Source organism: Pygocentrus nattereri, chromosome 14 (genome assembly GCF_015220715.1).
Source record: "Pygocentrus nattereri isolate fPygNat1 chromosome 14, fPygNat1.pri, whole genome shotgun sequence".
Lineage (NCBI taxonomy): Eukaryota > Metazoa > Chordata > Actinopteri > Characiformes > Serrasalmidae > Pygocentrus > Pygocentrus nattereri.
This window is the reverse complement of record NC_051224.1, coordinates 12,046,553-12,071,523: the sequence shown is the minus strand read 5'-3', so window position 1 is coordinate 12,071,523 and position 24,971 is coordinate 12,046,553. Positions and strand designations below refer to the sequence as shown.

At 40.6% G+C, this 24,971-nt stretch overlaps 1 protein-coding gene across 2 annotated transcripts; it reads left to right on the top strand.

Annotated features, from left to right (window-relative positions):
- Window positions 1-4,889: 4,889 nt before the first annotated feature.
- sh2b1 (SH2B adaptor protein 1) lies at window positions 4,890-18,372 on the top strand. 2 transcript variants are annotated; one of them, XM_017681760.2, is made up of 11 exons: window positions 4,890-5,268; window positions 5,626-5,681; window positions 7,068-9,062; window positions 10,210-10,311; window positions 10,522-10,613; window positions 11,497-11,579; window positions 11,937-12,089; window positions 12,996-13,207; window positions 13,686-13,860; window positions 15,971-16,061; window positions 17,983-18,138. In XM_017681760.2, exons 3-11 carry the CDS (start codon window positions 7,368-7,370, stop codon window positions 18,002-18,004), a joined length of 2,625 nt encoding a protein of 874 aa, XP_017537249.2. In that variant the 5' UTR covers window positions 4,890-5,268; window positions 5,626-5,681; window positions 7,068-7,367; the 3' UTR covers window positions 18,005-18,138. The 2 variants fall into 2 exon arrangements, with proteins under 2 accessions (XP_017537249.2, XP_037400764.1); XM_037544867.1 differs by lacking the exon at window positions 15,971-16,061 and having other exon boundaries at window positions 17,983-18,372.
- Window positions 18,373-24,971: the final 6,599 nt, after the last annotated feature.

Sequence of the window (24,971 nt, the reverse complement as noted above, 5' to 3'; positions counted from 1 at the left end):
CCGTGTGATCCTAGCCAACATAGCTGACAACAGAATTGGCAGTCAGTCCTGCAAGCATGCAGAGCTGTTCAGTGACATTAAGATAGTGGCAGTATCAAAAAAATGTGAAGGTGCTTAATGTCACAAAGGAAGTATATGCTAGCCTTCGTCTTCCCAGTTTGGCAGTATTGTGTGTGTGTGTGCACCAATAGGAAATTGGCAATTTAAAAAAAAAAACAAAAAAAAACACATTTTAGCCAAATGGTTTGATCAATCTGAAAAGATTTCTCCAAATTTGTGCTCAGGCAAACTCAAACATATGGACCATTGAAATAGGCTAACCTCCCTGGAAACAAGGCACAAATAGGCTGAAATAGGCTAACCTCCCTGGAAACAATGTCCTCATGCCATCTACACTGCTCAAAAAATAAATAAATAAAGGGAACACTCAAATAACACATCCTAGATCTGAATGAATTAAATATTCTCATTGAATACTTTGTTCTGTACAAAGTTGAATGTGCCGACAACAAAATCACACAAAAATCATCAATGGAAATCAAATGTATTAACCAATGGAGGCCTGGATATGGAGTCACAAATTTAAAGTGGAAAAACACACGACAGGCTGATCCAACTTTGATGTAATGTCCTTAAAACAAGTCAAAATGAGGCTCAGTATTGTGTGTCTCACAAGTGGTCTCACAAGGGGTCTGAGGATCTCATCTTGGTACCTAATGGCAGTCAGGCTACCTCTAGCGAGCACATGGAGGGCTGTGCGACCCTCCAAAGAAATGCCACCCCACACCATTACTGACCCACTGCCAAACCGGTCATGCTGGAGGATGCTGGAGGATGTTGCAGGCAGCAGGAGGATGTTAACCCTGTGTCCATATATAGAACAGCTTATCAGATATTTCACCTGTTTAGAGTTGCTGTGAGAAAATGGCCTGCCTTTCAAAAGAAATAAAAACAAAGTTGCGGGGACACTAAACATGTTTTGGCTGATCAGCTTTGCTTAGGGTAATGGGGGGGAAAGGTGTAACTATTTTTTTGCTGGATGGTTCCTTTGAGTATCTACCTCTGGTATTAGGATTTGAGTGATGCGGATGTAGCTTCCCTGCATCTGGCATATGTTGTCAGGATTTTCCACTTCACTCAATTTTTCATAACAAACATGTTATTACTTGTCATTTAATCTCACTTTAACTTATTTGAAAGTCACAATATTTAGGGTATATGTATATATATATATATATATATATATATATATATATATATATATATATATATATGTGTGTGTGTGTGTGTGTGTGTGTGTGTGTGTGTGTGTGTGTGTGTGTGTTTTTTATTACTTTTGTGATTAACCCATTTTAATTGCGATCAGTAGCCCATGTAGGGAAGTAAATTCATTCAAAAGTTTACAATTGTAGACAAAAGTTTGGGCACCCCTGGTCAAGTTACATGCATTTTTGATTTTGTTAAGTGAAAAAAACTTGACACATCCTCAACAGATAACACACTTCTGGAAAATTACTGTTTAACATGTATGGGAAAAAAGTAAAACCATCAAGTTTGGCCTGCTGTGACTAAAGTTGTATCACATTTTATATTTTATGTTAACTTGGCAAAAAAATAGAAATATTATACTTTGCTCCCTGTAGAAATTGTTTTAACTTATTTTTCATTCAGAAAATCTATAAATGACTGTACATGATGCATAATACAACATAACTACAACTCCATTCCCAAAAAAGTTGGGATGCTGTGAAAAATGTAAATTAAAAAAAGGCAATGATGTGCAAATCATTTAAAGCTTATATTTAAAATTTCAAATAAAAAAGCTTTAAAGACCACATATCAAATGTCTAAACTCAAATTTAATTGTTTTGAAAAATATTTGCCCATTTTGAATTTGATGCCAACACGTTCGAAAAATGTTGGGACGGAGCAACAAAATGCTGGTTGTGTAATGATAAAAACACCTGGTCAACAGGTCAGTAACATGATTGGATATTAAAAGAGCATCTCAGAGTGGGTGAGTCTTTCAGAATTAAAGATGAGCAGGGGTTCACCACTGTGTGAAAGACAGCACAATCAAATCAAACAGACATGATTCTCAGTGGAAATCACTGCATGGACTCAGAAACACTTCTGAAAACACTGTCTGTGAAAACACTTTGTTGCTGCATCCACAAATGCTAATTAAAATTCAAACGCAAAGAAGAAATCATATATAAAAAGGATCCAGAAATGCTGCCATCCAAGGGCCTGAGGACAAGTGGAAAAGTGTTCTGTGGTCCAACAAATCCAAATATTATTTATTTATTTATTTTTTTAAATCATGGACACTGTGTCCTGCAGGCTAAAGACCACTCACCTTGTTATCAGTGGACAGTTCAAATGCCAGTATTCATATTGGTATAGGGATGCATTAGTACGCAAGGCATGGGTGACTGGCGCATCTGTGAAGGCACCTGTAGCACTGCATGTGCTACCCTGGGCTCAAGGAAGACGCTGGAGGCAGGGTTCAGAGCTGCAGCAGCCATTACTGTAATTTTCACACAAAATAAACACAACAAACAAAACCAACACTGCGCTAAGCTGGCAACCTTTCAGTGGCTGACGCTAGCTAGATTTTTCAGTCGCTTTTCAGCTCTTCAGTCTCTTGCTGCTGCTTATCCCTCTCGTTCTGTTCCCTCTCAGCTCTCTTTAAAGGCGCTCATGCAGCCAGCCAGATCAGCGTCAACTGGCTATTGTTAAGGGCAGCGTGAGCACCGGAGCCGAGAGGGAACGAGAGCTCGCCGCTCTGCTTCCTCATTACTGCTCCCAGCTGGCAGCTCAGCCACCCGGGTTGAACGTGAAGTGCAGTGAAGTGGCCTCACTGCGTAACCGGGGGCGGGGCCCAGGCGGCCGCTCCTTGCCGGCACCGTCGTACTCCTCCTCCCGCCGTCACTCCCGTGACTCGCGTCACTCTTGTCCGTCGGGCTTTGCGCTCCGCCCCCTCCACACTCGCCGAGGTTGTCACCACTGGGTATTCGGTCCGCCTTCCTGCCGGCTCTCGCGGCCGTCATCGTCGGGGCACTGCGGGGGCGCGCGCATGCCACAGCATCATTAATGCTGAATGATATATACATGTTTTGGCAACATATGTTGCCATCCTGACAATGTCTTTTTCAGGGAAGGCCTTGATTATTTCAGCAAGAGAATGTTAAACCACATTCTTCCTGTATTACAACATCCATCCATTTTCTAAGCCGCTTCTCCATCAGGGTCGCGGGGGGATGCTGGAGCCTATCCCAGCAGTCTTCGGGCGGAAGGCAGGATACACCCTGGACAGGTCGCCAGTCCATCGCAATGTATTACAACAGCATGGCTCAAATTAAAAATTTGGCAAAGGAGACCCCGAACAGAGGAGCAGCTGAAATCTTATGTAAAACATTTCATTTTCAAAACTACAGTAGTTGGTCTCCTCATTTCCCAAATGCTTACAGAATGTTATTAAAAGAAGAGGTGATGAAACAGAGTGGTAAACATACCCCTGTCCCACCTTTTTTGGAATGTGTTGTTGGCATCAAATTCAAAATGGGCATATATATTTTCAAAATACAATAACATTTCTCAGTTTCAACCTTTGATATGTTGTCTTTGTAGTATTTTCAACGAAATATAGGGTTTATATGATTTGCACATTGTTGAATTTTTTTCATTTATTTATATTTTGCACAGGGTCTCAACTTCCCAATTTCGGAAATGGGGTTGTATATACTTGTATATGTATTTACTAAGCCTCCTTATTCCCTGCAAGTGAAGAATGTTCTTTAATGACCACGGAGTGGGTAAATGACTGTTTTAACCGAGAGGAGAAAGTGCTCTGTATACCCACTTAAAGGTCTAATGATTGTTTGTTCACCCTTCTTGGCGTGTAGGTGCCTAAATGACTTTCTTCTGTGATGTAAAGGACATAAACAGAAGACGATAATGACATTACCCTGTGAAATTTCCATGGGTACACAGAAACACATATGCGTGCACACATTTTGCCCTTAGAGGAAGTATATGGGTGGAGGTGGAGTTGGGGGTTGAGGTATCCAGGGGTAAAAAGTCCAAACACACTAGTTGCTGCACTGAACAGTTGCAACATTGGATCCACTCCTAGACATACCTTGGGGGGTTGTGAAGATACAGCGTTCTATGGTATGTAAAATCCAATATACAGTGCATCATAGTTACTGCTCATTATCTGATTTAAAGAGCTTGTTGACAGTTATCTGCTGCATACCTCTAAATCTAACTGACAGTAAAAGGACAGGAGGCTATAATTTGACTGTGACATTTACAGTGTGCTAAGGACAAACGTGAACCTATTAAACATGATACAAACTGACACGTTAATAAGTGTTTTGTGATTTTTTTTTTTTGCTAATTTTGTTTGACATCTTTCATACTTGTTTACCAGTGATTTAGCTATTTTGTTTTTTGCTCTGTACGACAGTAGCAAGTGCATTAGAAAGCTCAGAAAACAACCCTAATATGTAAAACAGTGTACTCGGATTACTAGAAAATTAGAAACAAACCTAGAAGAAAGGGACATAAATTATACAAAGTATATCAAACATTGATTTGGGATAGTTCTGAAACCTTATCAGACATAATAATGGACTGAAAAGTAAATGTTCACTCTCTTTGTCTACCACACGCTAACCTAACACAACCAAAGTCACATGTATGTTTACTGAGGCAGGTCATTAAATCAAACCTGTTTATACTTGAACATAATTTCCAGAATGCTGCGACCTGTGGTAGCTCTTCTGCATCTACACCGGTGGTGCGTTACTCTCCCACTGAAATCCCCTTCTCCTGCTCTTCACTTTCCCTGGCCCCCCATCCTACACTCTCTCCCACTATATCGCGAGAGACAGACTGGGACAGGAGGCAGAGAAATATTCATATTCTTATAACAACAACAGAGCAATATATAGTCGCCAAAAACAGATGTAAACGCTGCCATATGATTCATCAACACGCTCGCCCTTAACTGATGTAGGTTAAAGCGTAAGATAAGGCAGAGAGAAAGGAATGAGAAGTGATATTGAAGGCAACAACATTGGCTTATTGGCTATAGAGCTAGCTATGTAGCTGCCTGGCTAGTTAGCTATTTACAAGACAGGTAATTTACGAATAGTAGCTTAGTTAGCTGGCTAGCAAGATACATTAGCTACTTTCCGAGGCAGTTTTGTTATTTTGCAGATTCGCAATCCTGTGCAAATGCCATCTATTTCTACCAAGGTAGGTTACGTTTGGGGGAAATGTTTTCTGTTTAAGATAAACTATCTGTATGAAGCAAAATCTAGCTAGCGAGCGAGCTGGCTAGCTAACGCTTTTATTAGCAAAAGTTGCCTGGCTAGCGTGTTAGCTAGTTAGTTAGCTAACGCCACTTGGCTCAGCATATTGACATTATTAGCTCGTTGTTGAGCTAGCCGACTGTAATTTTACTCCAGTAGCGTGACCAGGCACGACACAACATTGTCTCGTTAGCTAGAGCTTAATATCTCTGTCTAGTCTTTGATTACATGACAGCTGTGTTATCGTAGCCAGGCCTGTGAATGAGTCTGATCTGTTGTTTTCCTCTCCATCTAACGTTAGCAAACCCACAAAACAAGAAAGGCACCGGTCTCGAGTTACATACGGAGCCGAAAATGGTGAGTGACCACAGGCTCGTTTATGATGTTTTGGTAGCAGCTTGCAATACGAACTGGCTACGTTATTTTGGTGTCAACGAGCCTGCTTTCATCGACTTGACGTAGTAAGCATATAATTTAAAGAAAATGCTGTTGTAAACATTGGCTAGGTAGCAGTTACAGACCATATTTGCACACATTACTCACTAACTTCTCTAAATCACCGACTGAAGGAGTAGAAATTTTTAGGTAATTTAGCTGTAGGAACGGGTGTTGTTTTCCAGGTGTCACGTCGTCAGTCAAACTATCAACTGCTATTTTCCATTCACAGGCGACAAAGCATTGTATGGTGTGCTGTGTCGTTGATACTTTCAAAAGCTGTATCAAGATTTTATATATATATATATATATATATATATATATATACTTCTGATACACATAGCTATATATGTGTATACTTGTGTGTGTGTGTGTGTGTATAAGGTCTGTGTGTAAGGTCTGTTGTTACGTTAGTTGCTGATTAAAACAACCTGTTACTGTGTGTCATGCTGTATTAGGTCATTTGTTCTTAAAATAATGATGAGGCATGCCCTGCTGTCATTTATAATGTTTTTAATATTTGACTCATTCCGGGATTTCTAGAGAAATACCTAAAGCACTTACTGTATCTAAAAGGAGTTTTCTAAAAAGAGACTGCTGTTCTGCCTCATTGTTATTATTACTGTTGTTATAAGTTGTAGTAATATCAGTTGAAATGCCAAAAATCAACTCTGTGCTCTCTCTTTTAAGGTTTCCCTAAATACTCTCCAGTGTTGCCATACTGTAGCAGTTTTCAAATTTAAATTTCAGTACAGTAGTCATAATAGGCAGAGGCACATGCAGAAGTGACCCTAGTAAGCCACAGTGATTCCTCAAGTTTAGTAGGAGTGGGTGATATCACAATACTTTGACATTTCTAGATACAGAATGTCATATTTACAAAGTAATATCAGAGTATTAACAGTGTATTGCAATATTTAAAAATGGCCTAATATTACCTATTATAAAATATAATATTTTAACATTATGAGTGCAGTGATTTTTATTTCACATTTCACTTACTACACCACTTAAATAAATTAAACAAGACAAATTATGTTCTATTTCTAATGAAACATGCATTTGGTCAGTGGTCTTTAAGCACTGATGAAATCCATGATATTCTCAGTTAAGCACATTGTGACACACTGAGATGTAATATCACAATTATGCCAAACATCACAATGTGTTACAGGCTTTTAATTCTTTCATTGTTTGAGATCATGCTTAGTTGATATTTTTGTGCAAACATGACGATATATCTGGAAAATCTACTGTAACTAGTTGGGGTAAATTTTACAAACAAACTTTTTTCTTGCTTCGTTGCAGGCCATGGATCCGTTCCTCTGGTTGCTTCTAGGGCCTTGAAAAAACAAGACCACCAGAGGCAAATAAAACATCTCGTTTGCTACGTTTCTCGCTCAACACTAGTTGTCCATCATCCTTCTGATGTTTTCATAAGACACTCAGCTTGCAGATGCCTATATGTAAGTTAGCACATATTGCTTGAGGAACAGAGCGTGCTTCCTCCTCAGCCCATCAGATTTTGACAGTCGCTTGATCCTTGATCAGAAGGCTTCAGTGATTAGTCTCCAAATCACCACAAATCAGTCGCTCATTTAGTCAGTTATGAACGGCTCCCTCTTAACTCCGCCCAGCCCACGGGCTGCGGCAAGCTCCTCCCCTCTTCCCCCATCTCCGTCTCCCTCACCGTCCCCTCCATCTCCCTCCCTGCTGCCTCTTTCTCCACGTCCACCTCCTTTACCACCTCCGGTTCCTGCTGGCCAGCCGCTGTCTTCTCTCTCAGACACACCAACACCCTCACCTTCTCCCTGCCTTAGCTGGACCGAGTTCTGTGAGCTCCATGCCCGAGTAGCAGCTGGTGACTTCGCCCGTCATTTCCGGGCCTTTCTGCTGGAGAACCCACATTACTCTCCAGATTCTGCAGCTGCTTTCTGCCGCCGCTTCACAGACCGTTTTGTTCGACATTTCGAAAGCGAACTGGAGGGAAGCGGTGCAGGAAGGGAGGGGACAGGGAGTTGGGTGGCCCAATCAGATGCTACATCGCTGGATGAAGAGGCGACATCTCCACCCCTTCTGCCACCCGAGGCCACCGTCCCCTTACCACCTGCTCATGTTCGGGCTCCGCCAAAGCCCCTGTCGACTCGGCCAGGTTTGGACAGCCGAAGTGGGGAGAGGTTTCAGAATCCTGTGACTTTTCAGGACTCCTACGCTCACACACAAATTCTTCCCCCTTCTTCTTCATCATCTTGCTCCTCCTCTATGGGTGGCAACAATGGGAGGAGGGAGGACAGAATGACGGTTAAGCTGTGTCCTGGGAACTTGCCTGGCAATGGAGATATGGAAGAGGAGGAGGACAGCTGGGCGGGACCCTTGACTGGGGAGGAGTCAGACGAGCAAGCAGGGAAGGATGGAGAGGCAGAGGGCGGGACTCTAACTGACAGAGCTGATGGCAGCCAGACACCAATAAGCCCTGCCTCTGGTATGCAGTTGAACTCTGGCTCTAAAGGCAATGGCACGCCAGGAGGTCACTCCAAAAACAAACTGAAGAAGCGCTTCTCTCTGCGCAGTGTGGGTCGGAGTGTTAGGGGGAGTGTACGGGGCATCCTGCACTGGCGCAGCTCCTCCAGCGACTCCCCCCAGAACTGTGGACCCTCAAACTCAGCACCACTGCCCTCCAGCTACAGCTACACTACAGGCCTGCAGGATGGCAAGAGGACCTCAGGCTCCCAGGCAGTCCCAGCCTCTCTCCCTGTCTCTCTTTCTCTCCCTCTCTCCCTCCCTCACTCTTCCTCGTCCTCACTGCCCCCCTCTTCATCTAGTAGTGCCACCTCCCTCTCGCTCTCTGAAGCCCGTGACCGGAGGAGGAGTAATGGAGAAGGTGAAAAGGAGAAGTGGAGTCACCGACTGGAGAAGCTGCGACTGTCTCGCTCTCCTCCGCCCACCATGGGACCTTCTTCTTCCCTCTTGCCCTCTACCCTGCCTCCCAGCAGTGCAGCAGCCCCCAGAAAGACAGGCAGGCTTGTCAGAGAAGGAGGCGTAACCGTCTTCTCGTCCTCAGACGAGTTTGCTGGCTCTCATGGTTTTCCAGGCTTTTCCTTTGGACTGCTCCACCACAATACGGACAACAACTCAACCTCTGGTTTAGGGCAGACTGGTGGAGTGCAGCCTCTGGCCGCAGGGGGGGCTATAGGTGGACGAGGCACACGCTGGCACAAGTGTCGGCTGGTTCTAAAAGAAAGAGATAAGGAGGGAGGGGAGAGAGGAGAGGAATACTTCCTGGAGTTTTACATCCCCCCCAAGGTGAGTCAAATTACAAGAATTTTCTTAGCCTTGCCTCACATAATCTGCATTCATCCGTTTTTTTAATACCTCTGTTCTTGTCATTGTTTTGCCACCATTGTCTTTCAGGTTCAAATAAGTTTGAACAATTTATGGTAGATTATGACCACACCGTCATTTGGTATTAACAGATGTCCTGGAATATATAACCTTAAAAGGGAGTTTCACTGACTTTCAATAACTAATTGTCATTAAGATTTAAAAGTCATTCAAAGTGGCTTAAGGTGAAATGCACAAATCCTCACAGTAGAGATGATAGGAATCAGACATCCAAAGGATGTAATGAATCAAAAATAGGAAAAATTAGAAAGCTGTTACCTTAAATAGTTATGGATATGTTGCCATTTATAGTGGACAGGTACAAGCATAGTGAAGACATTTATCTTTCATGTTTACCTCTTTTGCACCATCATCAACATTACATACAAATCTATACACACATGATAAGTTAACTGGTTGTTTTGTACAGTAAATAAAATATTATGTTCTACACATGCCACCCCTGGATCCTATTCCCACCAATGTTAAGATATTAGATTATGAATTCATTGGAATGCCCCTTTATTATGCTGTTTAGAAAGAGGTGTTCCTCTTATTGACAGAAAAGTAATGTAACGTACTTGGTTTAAGTAGTGACTCATTCATATGGTCACTGACACATCACTTGCTTTTAAGAATATTTCACAGGCACTGCATAATTGGGATCAGGTTGAACTGTTAGTGAGAACTAGATATGGAGAGGTGCACATTCCTAAGTTGTACTTTGGAGTAAAATCTGATTTATCAAGATTATTTGATTCGTTTGGAAGGTTGGATGGTGGTTGGGATAGTGTAACACCTTTACCTTCTACGCTGTAGACTGGGGTTCAATCCCCACTTGGGCAAAACCCTATGCTATACCAATAAGAGTCCTTGGGCAAGACTCCTAACTCTGCTTTTGCCAGCCTGTGTAAAATGATACAATTGTAAGTCACTCTGGATAAGAGTATCTACCAAATGTTATAAATGGATAATGGTTATGCCTGTTTAGTGATGCTGTGAATCCAGGTAATGTCATTGTCAGGAAACAGGAGAACTAGACTGAAGCTATTCTGCTCTTATTTTACAGTCCTCCAAGCCCAGACTGACTATACCATGCTGCTCCATTGTTGATGTTAGGAGCACCACAGCTCTTGAGGTGCCAGACAAGGAGAACACTTTCCTTTTGCAGGTATTTCTTCACTATCACACCTTGCTTTCATAGTTTCGATTTCTGTCTCGTTGTCTGTGTCCTATATCCAGGTTTTAGAATTTCTTTTCTAAGACCTGCTCCTACCCTCTTCATCTGAATGTCTCTTGTCCTTCTCACTTTTTGTCTTTTGCTTTTTTTTCTGTGTCTTGTTCATAATTATTTTTCACTTTCTGTTTCTCCTACAATCAGCTGGAAGGACAGGTGCAGTATGTAATCGAGACCAGAGATGCTGTTCAAATGAGAGCTTGGCTGAGTGACATTAGGAATGGTATCTGCCTGAGGTAACATACATCCAGTTAAGTTGTCAGTGTAATGGCAGAAAGAAAGTAATTAAGTTGTTGTTTTGTGCTTGGGTTATTACAACTAATAATGTTTTTTGCCAAGTAGAACATGACTGATGTAGCCATGCTCTACATGTTTTTTTTTCTCATAGCAGCTTTTGCAAGGTCTCCAAAATCTCATTAAACTTAAAGAGAGCCCAGTTTCGTTTAGAGTCTACATTTAGAGTCTCACTATTTGGATAGATCTAGGGCTGAATAATTTGTCATTGTGAAAATGCATGTTGGAAAATAAAGTCTAGTTTTTGTAGTACAAGAGTTGCAGTTGTAAATATAGCCTTAACAAGCTTTAACTGGAGGAAATTTACCCTAATAATGTAGTGCTCATGGGCTGGCAATCTCACCACATTCAGTATTCAAGCCTCAAGTCCAAAGAAATTAATGTGCTGGTTTCCTTGCCATAAAAGACCTGGCGATCAAATAATCACAAAGTCAGAAAAAATCACAATTAGGTTTTTGCCCAAATTAATTGACACTAAACAGATTAAATGTAGTGATTTTGTTGGTTTGATTAAGTTAACATTTGCATGGTGGTAAATTCTGTGTTGTTGTCATTTCCAATTTGCGGTTTTGATTAAATATGATAACATGGCATTTTAACATAAGCGTTACAAAGCAACTCTAAACAGATATTGCTACAATTTTTCTACAAGTTAAATGTGATTTTTGCCAACATTCTGTGAAGCTTGTCCAGTTTTCTGAGAGTTACTAAAGAACACATTTGAGGGTGGAGGATTGTTAGGCTAATTAACCAGTCAGAATGAATAAGTAAAGTGGTAGACTCAGTCACAGTGCTTGAAATATACTGTCTGACTCATGACTCTAGTGAGCAAGAGGACATTGAGGGAGTGTGTGGTGCGCAGACGGACTTCAGTGGCACGCCAGAATTCAGTGACCGCCTGTCTCAAGGTCAGTGTGTTATGTGTGTGACCATGCTGTGTAGTGAGCTTAGTGGGAAGTTTACAAATGAGAAAGTATGACTAAAGCCCCAATCATGAACAGCAGAAGCATTACCAAGGCTGAGTTTGCGCAGAGCATGCTAAATGTACTGTTTATACGTTATGGCATGGTTTTAGTGGTCTTGGAAATGTTGTAGCCTGCCAGTCTTAGTAACTTCTGATTGAGGCTTTAAATACTTTTGATGTGTCTGTTAGATTATGTGTATATCACATTGTGTTTTTTTTTTTTTGTTGTAAAAGTGAGAGTGCAGTATTTCTGTATAGCAGTATTTTAGCCTGTAAGTTACATGAATGTTTTGTTCTGCAGTGTGTTATGGTGGGGTGGGTGGTTCTCCACTACTGGAGCCTCTGCCTCCTGAGTTGCCACCCCGCGCCCCTCTCGATGAATCTGACAGTCGACTGCTGGGTGGAGGCGGAGCTAGTCTTGGCACACCCTTTGCAGAGACCCCTGATGCCACAGGTATTCTCACACTAAAACTGAAGACTGACAGACAGAGTTAATAAATAATTCAGTGGAAGTTGGACATAGTGGTGGTTGAACCACCACTTGGAGCTCTTTAAAGCAAATTTGGCCAAAAATCAAATTTTATTTTTATCCTAAATTTCGTTCAGCCAAGACATTATTCGGTGTTCGAAGTTTGCTTTAGAGTGCTACATTAGTCTTTTAGCTCTAGTGAAAAACTAAGGAAGCAGACATGACAACAAAAATTTCACCAAACATGTTCTAGTTTGACCAAACCATTTCTTTAACTCAGAGGTGTCAAACTCAACAAGTAAAAGGGGCCATATTTGAAAATCTCAACAAATCTGTGGGCCAGAGGAAAAAACATTTTCATTTTATTTTTAATTAATGTGCTATAAATCAAACTGGCCATTGTTTAAATATACAAAACAGTAAAATATAGGCACTTGTAGTGGAACTTATATATTTCATATATACTTGAAATAATTAAAATTGCAATGTCCCCAGGTGCTCAGTCTTTTAAACGTACCTACTTGCTTGAAATAGACACCTGGCATCCTTTCTTTGCTGTTCTTTAATACTTGGGCCTAATTTCTGAGCAGCTGAGCTAATGTTAAGTGAACTGAACTGCATCTGAACTGTGAAGAATTAAGGTGTAACCGCTGTCCCATAGACTGTTGTTGGTGGGGTAAGAAAGTCTGAGCACATTATGTTGCAGTGCATGTTGGGGCCTGGAGTGCAGTGCACTGTTAAACAGCCTAATATTAATAGATGTTTAATAATAGAATTAATAGATAATAGAATATTAGAATCCACATGGCTTCTGATGTTCACTTCCATACCTGTTCATTTCTATTATGTAGAAAGCAAAATTATCCTCATTTTACTGTTCTTCTTCCTCAGGGTCTTTTCTTTTCTCAGAGGGCTCTGTGGCAGAGCCAGTGGAGCACCCATTAAGTGAATGTCAGTGGTTTCATGGTACACTCTCACGGCTAAAGGCTGCCCAGCTGGTACTGGCTGGCGGAATGGCAAGCCATGGGGTCTTCCTGGTGCGGCAGAGTGAGACACGGCGCGGGGAGTACGTCCTCACTTTCAACTTCCAGGGCAAAGCTAAGGTGAGTCTGCTGTGGATAAAACACACTCAGCCTTACATATTATTAATCTTACATTATACTTAACATAATTATTTTAATGTAATTACACAATGATTTCTATAGTTGTATAATTATGTTTATGTTCAGTTTACATTCTGTATTGACATTTAATTCTATACTTCCAACTTTTTTTTATTCACTTTGAAAAAGTAGACTTATGGCAAAAAAAATTATTTTTACTTTCAACAAAAAGTACAAATGTGATATAAGTTGAAAATGAGAAGTTTTTCAAAAAGCTATGGAGAGGAACTTATAAGAGTATGTTATGAGATCCTTTTTTATCACTGGTAACAACCAACAAGCAGTGGTAATAGCATTGCAGGATATCCCCTCTCTTGACTTCTTCCATTTCTCACTCTGTCAGTATCCCTAACCCTATCTGCCTTCTTATTTCATTGTATAAATATCTTAATCTCTCACTTTGTCTGACTGTCCATAGCACTTACGGCTCTCACTGAATGAGGATGGCCAGTGTCGCGTACAGCATCTCTGGTTCCAGTCCATCTTTGACATGCTGGAGCACTTCCGGGTGCACCCTATCCCCCTGGAGTCTGGGGGAGCCTCTGACGTCACCCTCATCAGCTTTGTTGGGGCCACAGCTGTCCGGCAGCCAGGTACCAACACCTGGGGTCAACGTTGAAGGGGTGGAGGGCTTGGGTGCTTGGGTATGGTTACAGGCAGATGATTGTTTTAGGCAGAATAAGGTTTGTTAAGGGGCAGTTGTTCTGTGTTATTACCAAAACATTCATTGTATTGAGAGATGCCAGAATGCGTTTGCTTTCTGCATTAAGTTGCCTTTATGATCATGTGAGTGCAGTACTGCAATATAGAGGTACTGCAGGTCACTGCATGAGCTTCATGACACTGTAATGTGGCTAAAATTGAATTTGGTCTATATAGAGGTCACTTCAAATCACCAACCATGGCATGCTTTTCAGCACAGTGTGTGGCTTTCCTCTTTGCACACACATATACAGCTCCATTCACATGAGCAAGGTTTGCAGTTTCCTGCCTGTGCATGGCTTTGTTTCTTTAATTGTGATGTTTTGCTGACTTTGTGTTTTGGTTTTTGCAGTACACATGGCCTGACCTCACTGCTTCCTACCCTAGAGTCCCCTTACCACCTTTAACACCCCCCCCCACACACACACACACACACACACATTTCAACTATTTCAGTATCTCTGTCTCGCATCATCTTTCCTTTTCCACGTCTTCTTTCTATCCCAGTGAGAACATTTTTTTATATTGTTTTGAAAGAAAATATAAAAATCCAGAAGGTTTGTGTGCAGCTAACACAAGAGGTTGGTTTACTGAATTTTCTGTCTTTTAGGCATACGGGCTTTAAAGTACAAGTTGATCATTACAATAACTCGCATATCTTAAAGACGATGCGGTCTTGATTGTGAGGCTCAATTAGGGTGTAAATGAATCACAGTTTAATAGTTAACCCACAAAAAAAACAGTTGTTCAATGAAAGCTGTCAGTGAAAAAAACTCGAATGGATATAATTCCCAATAAACGACAGTTTCGATTTAAATAGGCGGATTGAGACACTGAGAGGCACCTACTGCAGATTAAGCTTGCAGCTAAAATAGTTCTGGATTACTTTTCAAGAGGACAATAGCTGCAACGGTGTACCACATCAAAGGCAAACATCTGCAAGTAGTAAGACAGCCAACTATTCATGCTCTATAAGAGAAAATGAGACACCGCGTTTGAAGAATCATGCATGGTTGTGCATAATTATAGAGAAGGACGCGATGGATGGTGATGAATTTTGACAGCTACTTAGATACACTGAGTCAAAGTTAGCCTTGGTCATTGCATTTGGGCTGCTTTGAACTTGGGCTAGTGAAGAGTGGTAAATAAAACTTTAGAAGATTATAGAACTTTATTAACCCATGGCTATTTTATTTTTTTGTTTTTAGTTATATTTCCCCTTATTCTAAACAATGGCAGGCTCTTATGTGGGGTGTATTTAATAAGTTTTCAGGTTGTTTGCATCATTTATGCACTTATGCCTGGCCTCACCTTCCCACGGTTCATACAAGGAATACTTTCTCATATCCCTGTACATTAATCCAGAATTCAGTTTATTTATATGCTCACTAGTGTATGTATATGAAGTATGTTATAGTAGCTTTCAACATGGCTTAGTCAGTCAAATTTCAGTATTGTAAATATTCGTTTTATAATTGATATTTTGAAGTGATTTAGGCTTGCTGGTTAACAATTAAACATCTCTGGTTCTAGATTGCATGCTCTGTCAAATGCGTATTAAAAATGACGTATATAAAAACTTTATATGTTGCATTGAAAACTACAAATGTTTTATTTAAATGGCCGATTAAGTAAATTAATAATTAAGAAAAGATTAGATATACAGATTTTCTCCTCCTTCTCTACCTTTTTAGTGATCTCATTCTTTGTTGTACCTGCTTTCCACCTCTTAGCCATGCCATTGCCATAATGACTGCACACTGTTCTCATGTTGTATCTTGTCTGTGCACATTTCGTCCAGCTTCATCTTTCTGATTTTCTCTCTCCCTCATCTTATAATCATAATCATCTACTCTTTCCTCGTTTGTCCACCTCATGCACCAGCTCTTGCTGTTCCCCTTTGCCCCGCCTTCTTGCCTCAGGCCCCTCCCCCCGCCAGTGCAGAACCAAAGCTCTGATTGGCTGTCTCTGTTGTTGTTTGTCGTTGGGTCATCTTCGCAGGCCGGGACAGGGCAGGCAGCCGGCCCACAGTCTGTGATGTCATCACCACGCGCCACCCTGACTCTCCATCAACCCCCATCTCTGACTGTGTGTAAGTGAGACCAGATTTAATAGAGAGAGACAGAGAAGAGAGGGAATGAAACAAACAAAAAAAAGTATGAGGTAAAGCTGTAGTTTCACAGCATTCACCCACGGTAAGAAATAGTGGAGTGGGTTACATTTAGAGGGACTGATAAGCTGGGAGCATAATGCAAAAAGAGACCGAATTGGCAGCTACTTAAGGTGTTTTTCCGCCAGGCAGTGCAGTACAACATGGTATGGCTACTAAAGCACAAATAATAGTACCCTGTGTTCATTTCCCTTCACACAAGAGCCCTGAAAGTAGGCGGGATTCTCTTGAGGTGTTGTGGTTAAAATGTGATTTTTTTAAAAATGCGATACTAGTCTTGATCGTAAACACAAACAACAGTAGGAACAAAGAAGGAGCGTAAAGTTTTGATTTACTTTTTACACAAACAAATTCTGGCTAGCTAGTGTTTTTATAAATGACACAAATCTGACTGGAGCAATGATGTTTGGCAATTCTTTTATGATTGCGTTTGATCTGTTGTCTGTAATACACATACAACCAGGTACAGTGTGATTGATACCTGGCAAGGAGGATCATCAGATTCAGATACAGTGCATTTCACTTGCAGAATGCGTGATCACAGATTTGTAACCGCACCATGCTGTGCTACTGTACTCTGGTGGAAGATGGAAGCTTGAAAAACCTCAAAAATGTGTTTCAATCTAATCTCTGTCTACTGCATCTGTAGCACACATTTGATTACCACAGTGAATAACTTTAGCATGCTTTCCTGTACTTAGTTAAAGAACAGAAAACACATTCACTCATTGTTTTTTTCCTAAGTGCAGGATAGTTTATGGTCTATGGTTGCTATGGCTACGTGCTACAGATGTGACTGGGAAATACAGGAGAATTCCTACAGGTCAAAGACTAGTCCAAGACAGTATAGAGGGAGAAAGAAAGTGAGAGTGATTGAGCTTAGAAAATAGGAAAAGGAAGAGGGGAATGAACGCTTTGCCAGTAGAGGGATAGTGAGATGGGAGGGAGTGGAGCAGCAGCTCATCTGTTCACCTCAGAGCACATCTGTCTGCCTAACGTTCCATTCACGGCTGGATTTCAGTTGCATAGATCCATCCTAGACCTTTTGTCACCAGATAACATTGAACATTGCTCACTTTAGCTTGTGTTTATCACACAACAGCAGTTCTACTCAGTGCAGCTTTCCATGTTTGAACCGATCTAATGTCGCACATTTGACAGGTGACCAGGTCTTTCTCCATAATGCCATGATTTCAAGTGAACTTTTTTCTATTATGTTTTTTTTAATTGTCTTGAGTGAGTTATTTCTTGACAAATTCAAATTTCAGATTGTAATTTTACTATATTAGTGTGCTTTGTGGAGAAAGTCTAGGGAGTCTGGGCTATGTGCTGACTGATTCCATAACTGGGAAACATGCATGCGTTTTTTTTTAAAAGGGATCTCTCATTTATTCTCTCTCTCTCTCTCTCTCTCTCTCTCTCTCTCTCTCTCTCTCTCTCTCTCTCTCTCTCTCTCTCTCTCTCTCTCTCTCTCTCTCTCTCTCTCTCTCTCTCTTACTTTATCTCTCTTACTTTCTTCCTTCCCCTTTCATCTCACTTTCTCTGGAACATAAATCTTTTTTCTATTGTACATTTAATTTTTTATGCTTTTTGATGTTCTTTCTGCTCTTTTCTGCTCTTTTCCGCTCCGTTATTTTTTCTCACTCTCTTTCTCCCCCTCCCTCCGTCTCTCCCTCAAATGTTCCCTCTGTCTGTCCCTCTGTCCTTTCTTTCTCTTTCTTTTGTTTTCAATCTTTCTTTCACTTTTTCTCTCTTAATCCCTCTCTTTACTACTTGGCTCTCTCTCTCTTTCCTTCCTTCCCCCCATCTCTCTCTGTCCCCCATCTCTCTCTGTCTCTTTCAGACTTGAGCAGCAGACCCCGTAGCCCCCCACAGCCCCCTCCTCCCCCTCTCCCTCCTGGACGCCCACCACCCCCCTCGCCCCCCCAGGAGCGGGGCAGTGACCTGGAGGCCGCGGGAGGAGGAGGTGGTGCAGCAGGCAGTGGGACGGACGAATGCGAGGAGCGAGAGAGGGACGTGCCCCTCCGCCAGCTGGAAGGAGCGGAGGGTGAGGAGAGAGAGGGAGGCCGGGCGAGAGCCATTGACAACCAGTACTCCTTCTTCTGAAAGTGGAGCAGGAGAGCCAGTCACAATCAGTATTTTTCACTTCATAGGAAGAAGAACTTAAGGGGGTGGGTGAGAAACAGAGTTAATAACACTATTAAAAAACAAAAAAAGCTTTCAAAGAATGAGAGAGAGACAGAGGGAGTGTGCGCATGCACGCACACACACACACACACACACAGAAACAGAAACACATGCACACACATACTTGCACACTGACCACTGAAAGGGCGACATAAAAACACTAAAGTAACGGTACACTAACTGGAGTTGAGCTGAAGAAATGCTGGTCCATGTTACACTACATTTATTTTCTTTTTCTTTTTTTTTTCAGTGCGCCTCAGTATTAATGGTCCCTCTTTTGGTTCTGTTGTATAGGAAAGCAGCAGCAGCAGCTGCAGCGGTACTGTTCTTTCACCTCGTGCAATCACACTGGATGGTACTCTACCACCACGTGGTGCTATCATTTACACACATACACGCACCCACACACACACACACCTTTCAGATATTTTTACCCAGCACAAATCTTACATTTGTTTTTCCTGGTACGTTTTTCACTGTTTCCTATTCATTTTGATCTCACTCACAGCTAGGACAAAGCTAGGCTTCACATAGGTCTTAGCAACAGCTGTTTGCTTGCCAAAATAACCCAAGCTCATCTGTGAGTCAGCTGATAAAGCAGATGTTAAACATCTCCTTGGACGTCATTACCTCAGTCCTGGGGCCATACATTTACCAGACTCCTCAAGACAAGGTCTTATGATTGGGTGACCTTTCACCCTTGGAAGAATAGGACACAGGAATGCTGATTCCAGAACAGCTGGTCTTACTGAGGTATTTGAGGTGTATAAGCCCTAATTTCTCGTGCGCTGCCCCCTGCTGGAGGTTGTGCCACATTGACAGAAAAGATCAGTATTTCTGAACCAATTAACTGTATAGCACACATAGGGTGCTGACATACCGGTTTTACTATATCATTTTTACTATATGTGTCTGAGTCAATTCATTGGAGTATAGGTTGCTGTGGGAAATAGGGCTGAATGATATTGGAGGGGAATGGTGACTGTGGTATTTTAGATTTTTGTGATAAATATTGTAGTGTTTGAAACACAATAAGTTTACTCAGGTAAACACCTACCAGATGGAGCAACTGTCACTCTAGCAATTTAAGGGAAGTATTTTGAGTAAAATTTTACTCCTGTAAAATTACAATTTTAGAGATACTTTTGTTTCTGGACCACAATAATATATAAAATGTAGACATTATGGACACATCTCTTAAAAACACTGCTCTCCCAGAATACATATGATATGAATCTGATATGAATCTGATGTCATTCCACATCCCCCCAAAATAGCATATTCCAATTATTAAAGATGGCATGTTGGCATAAGTGTATATTGGTCTCAGGGTAACAATAACAATGAATTTGTTCAAAAACAATGAGTCTGAAAAAGCAAAGACTCACTGATTGAGTCATATGTTTTTAGACATGTATTTCTTCTTGTGAGATCACATGGTATTTAAGTATTTTGAGCATATTATGCCACTTTTCAGTTTTAAAAGAAAATATCAGACCAGTATTAGTATTGGCCAACTGGTTTCAGTATCAGCAGCAGAAAAGAATGAGTGGTTTATGGGGTCTCTAGTGATTATGTACCGTGTATAGATTATTTGTTGCAGTAGTTTAAAACACATTGGGGAGCCTCTGATCACCTGATTAAAGATTGGCTTGGAATATTTGACCAGATTCAGTTGTAGAATGTGAATGCCTTGATTAATTGAAACATTGGACATCTGAGGTTGGGCAGAATGTTCATAACACAGTAATTATCATAATATTAAGTGCAAAATTGTAATTTTTTAGATGGTCCAATTGAATATGTGATATAAGTTTTGCTAAGGTCAGTATCGTGATCAGGCTTCACAAACAGTATACTGGGAAGTCTGTTCCATTCCTTACACAGAGTCGAATACAATATTGTTTGCTTAATTTGTTCACTATCCTAAGACATGCATCACTCAACTGGGATTTTCACAGCTTTGTATTAGATTCAGTTTCCATTTGCACTGCAGTTTCATCAGGAGATCAAGTAGTTTATTTTATTAATTAACTAAATGAGTGCTGGAATAAATGTCAGCAAACCACTGATTTGAACATTTATTTGCTTCAGAAATACTGAACTTGTCTCTAACGTCAGGACACAGTCTCTCTCTCTCTCTCTCTCTCTCTCTCTCTCTCTCTCTCTCTCTCTCACTCTCTCTCTCTCTCTCTCCCTCTCTCTCCCCCCCTCTCACTATCTCTCTCTCTCTCACACACACACACAACACAAACACACGCACACACACACAGTTATTAGTTTTATTTGTGAGTTTGTTTAAGTGGTGGAGTCCAGAGGGAGAATGTTCTTCATTTACAAGAGAAATAGTTTCTTATTGATTATGCTGACAAGGATGGTAACCGTGGTAATAATTCTCTAAATAATAGTATTAATTTTATTTTTTATTGGTTCTGTTTTTAAAAATGCCTTTGTTCTATGTTGTATACTCAATGTATGCATTATTTTTGGTCTCCAGATTGTTTTTTTTTTTTTTTTTTTTTTTTTTTTTTGAGTTTCAGAAGTTTTTTGTGCCTTTTTATATTGCTTGTAATCTCCCTCAGCCTGTCCCACTACAGTTTCCTCACATTTAAAGAAAATGATAAAAAAAAAAGAAAAGAAAAAAGATGAGGATAAAATAGCCCTTATCTCCCCGTGCCTTTTCTGTGTTATGTCATTTCCCTTCATTCTGTGCCAGTCTTGGTTTTGTGCCTCAGTTTGTGTTGCATCACCATGTCCACCACCCAGTTTAGTGCCTACCATTTACCTTCCTAATCATTTTGTTCACTTTACCATTGTAGCCCTCTTTCTGTCCTCTGCTCATTCAGTTTTTATGCCTCTGTATCGCCCTGTCACTTTTTCTTTCCCTCTACCCCACTACTTTTGAACTTCTATTTGTGCCTTTCTCTCTCTCTCTCTCTCTCTCTTTCTCTCTCTCTCTCTCTCTCTCTCTCTCTCTCTCTCTCTCTCTCTCTCTCTCTCTTTCTCTCTTTCTCTCTCTCTTTCTCTCTCTCTCTCTCTCTCTCTCTCTTTCTCTCTTTCTCTCTCTCTTTCTCTCTCTCTCTTTCTCTCTCTCTTTCTCTCTCTCTCACTTTCTCTCTCTCTCTGTGCTGGGACCGTGTGTTGAAGTGGACAGTTTTGTCCACTCTGTGTAATTAGTTTCAGGTACTACATTGAATTTAATAATAATAATTAATAATAATAATAATAATGGTGATGATGCTGATGATGATGATATAAATATACTGAAACAAGTTTTGGAGTCTTATTTCTGTGTGTGGTTATGTTGCAGTTAATAAAGTCTATTTTACGCTGTTGACAGGTGACTTCCATGGTTTGAAGGAATGGTTCACCAAAAAATCTGCACAATTTATACAATTTCCCCCTTGACTCTAAAGATAGTCGACTAAGACATGTTTGTTGTCCGAACTAAATGCATTTTTGCACTTTTGTTGCCCCGCAGCTTGTTTCTATCAAACATTTAGCCATAAAAATGCCTTACATATTGACGTCATTAACTGTCAAATCTGTCATCAAAAACACAGGTTTTGTTTTGTCAGTAAGTAGGTTGTGTTTTACACATTTCAATATCTAATTTTATGTATGTTGCAATTTATGTACCTTTGGCTTCTCTGACTTCCCTATAACCTACCGACGAGAAAATTTGATTTATTTATTTAGTTTTTATTTTGTATGGTCATCTTTATTATCATCATATTATTTTGTTCCCCTTTGGAACCATAATGTAAGATTGAGGTTTTCTGACATATTGAGCTGGTTGAGCACCTTCCATTCGTAAAGGCTTTAACCCCTTCTGGACTTCTGTCTCTGCAAGAGCTAAAATGTATTAACGCTACTTTTTAAAATGTTTTTGTCTAATATGTAAATGTGTTATGTTCTCTGAAAACAAAATCCAATCTTTGAACATACACTGTCAGAAAACATGGTACTGCACAGCTATATTTCTGTTCATCAAGGTTAGGGTTAGGGTTGACTGCTCCCTGACTAAAGGCACTGAACACATACCCTGGAGGATGACAATTTAGTACCTTTTTTCTTTAGTACCTTGTTGGTCTTTGCAACACTTCATCGATTAGCAGTCTTCTGCTGCATTTAAATGGAAAAATGTTTTGTCGAGATTCATGAAATAGTACAATCAATTTCCATTTCTGTTCCCTACATCTGCAAACTGCAAGCTTTAAATGTTTTGGTAAAAAGCCTTTTGGATGGAGCCAGGTTAGCTAGGTTGGCCTTGTATCTCCAGTGTAAACTTGACTTGTGTGTAGGGTTTGAGGAAATGTATGTATATTTGATTTTGGGAACCGTTTCTTTAAAGAACTAGTCAAAGTCGATGTGAATCAGAAATCATTTTTCTACGTTTTTGCATTTTTCTTCAGTACTGTGTCATATTTGAAAGGAAGCACTCTTAGAGAGGGTCTCGGAACTAGCAGAACATTTCTGTCGATAACGGAAATGGGGGTGGTGGGAAGGGGAAGTTAAACATGATATTACTGGTTCATATTAGTTTTTCCTTGTCTGCTAGTGCATGATGATATAGCACAACTCAAAAGATGTAAGACGGGGAGGAAGAGTCACTATACTTTGGTCAATAATTATGAGAAACAAAACTTTTGTAAAGTGAAAAAGGGTTCATTTTGATTTTAGATTGACTTTAGCAGCATTTGTATTGTCTACAGTCTGCCTAGGACGTAAATGGAAGGGGATTTACTGTATTTACATTTTTAAAAGGGAATCATAACATAACAAATCAGATGCAACGTGTAGACATTTTTAAATCAGGAATTACTGGAGCAGCAGCACAGCCACCAAAGGGGCTTGTTCAAAAAAGCAGGATTTGTCAGTTATCCCAATCGCTTACAACAATTCCCTGTCCTGATCCTCATCTCACCCTACTCTGCACATATTATAGAGACAGTTCAGCAAAACTTACTTATGTGGTTTCTGACACTGTATGAAGTTGTCTATAGAAATGAATATGAGTATGTTGCATAGCTGAAAACAGTAGCAACAGAAGACAGCCAGCAATTATGACATACCGCTTTCATGAAGATTAGAGGTTTTAGATGTTTCACTTTTCTCCATTTAAAGGTGGCTAAGGTTTAAAACATAGTTATCACTTTCTCCTGCTTATGGTGGAATCCACAGATAATTAAATCACATTTATTGTCACATCACATTTACACAGGTACGAAGGTGAGTGAAAATCTTGGGTGCATACTTGTAGTAAAATACTACACAGGACAGGCCTATAGCCCGATACACCAGCACTAGCTGTTCAGCAGCCTGATGGCTCGGGGGAAGAAACTGTCTCGGAACCAGCTGGTTCTGGACTTTATGCTTCTGCACCTCCTCCTTGGCAGCTGTGAGAACAGACAATGGCTTCGGTGGGTGGAGTCCTTTAAAATTGTTGAAATAAATGAATTCATGGTTTGATGTTAGATGGTTCACTACAGAGAAAGGTACCAGTTTGCCTTACAATACACATACCTCTCCACCATGAATGTATTTTTAAAAATATGTTTTAAGACAAAACCTTCTCAAAACTTGCAACACAATGTCTCAGGCATCAGACAGCGTATCCATAACGATGTCATTTAATAACTTCAAAATTGACATCTGGTTCCTATCGTCACTTCTGTGAACAGTTGTGATGCTTTTTTTCTGGAACGGGGCATTTCACATCAAGCCACTCTGAATGACTTTGTTTATATCATTACCATTTAAGTATGCAGATTCTTTGTGAAAATCAGTGGGATTGCTATTTAATTCTAAAAAATAAGATTTTTATGTCCCAAACGTTTTGGAAGCACAGCGCAGGCCACATGAACCCTTTCGTGCAGTCCGCATTACAATGACCCCTTTAAAAATTTTACTTCAAGTGGAGCTTTACTCCAAAACTTCCTCTCTTTCTCTAAAACACATGACCTGCCCTGTCATCCACACTATTTTACCCTCCATAGTGTGAGAAATATCTGCGTCTTACACTGTTAGAAATAAAGGTTCCATGCAGGTACATGATTTGTTCATCAAGGTACAAACAGTGTAAACGTTCCCTCAAAGGTACAACAGCGGTTTTGAGGTCCAATTGTGTACCTTAAATAAGTTTTCCCAGTGAAAAAGTAGATATTTGTATCTTTTTATAAACAGAACCATTTAATAAAAAGCCTGGCGATGAGACAGGGGTGTGTACTGCCTCAGTGACAGTGTCGTACCTTTTTTTCTGAGAGTGTAGCGGTTTTCTCCGTGAAAGGGACTAAACTAAATAAATGTACTAAACATACTGTGGGTCAGCAGCACAAAGCAAGAGCATTCAGCACCATATCAGCGTCACTGAGGCTATTAGTGCTGTGCTTACTCGGTTTTCTCTATTCGTAGCTCAAGCCCACACACTTGTTTTCCAACACAGATAATAAAAAAGGTCGTGAGCAATTTTAACATGCAGACGCCATTAAAAAAAAAAAAACAGTCGTGAAACATGTTGACGTTTTTCCACACAGTACTGAAACGTACTGATGGTGTAAGGAGGACTCTTGGTTGCGAAACGTCAGTGCGTCATTAATCCAGTTCCAGCGGCAGACGGACCAATCAAAAGAGAGGTTGTTGAGA

Bases quoted from the DNA above. Each gene is read 5' to 3' on its own strand.
- sh2b1 (XM_037544867.1), top strand. From the start codon at position 7,368: ATGAACGGCTCCCTCTTAACTCCGCCCAGCCCACGGGCTGCGGCAAGC. The intron at 10,614-11,496 runs GTAACATACATC...TCATGACTCTAG, and splicing joins AGGAATGGTATCTGCCTGAG to TGAGCAAGAGGACATTGAGG. The intron at 12,090-12,995 runs GTATTCTCACAC...CTTCTTCCTCAG, and splicing joins AGAGACCCCTGATGCCACAG to GGTCTTTTCTTTTCTCAGAG.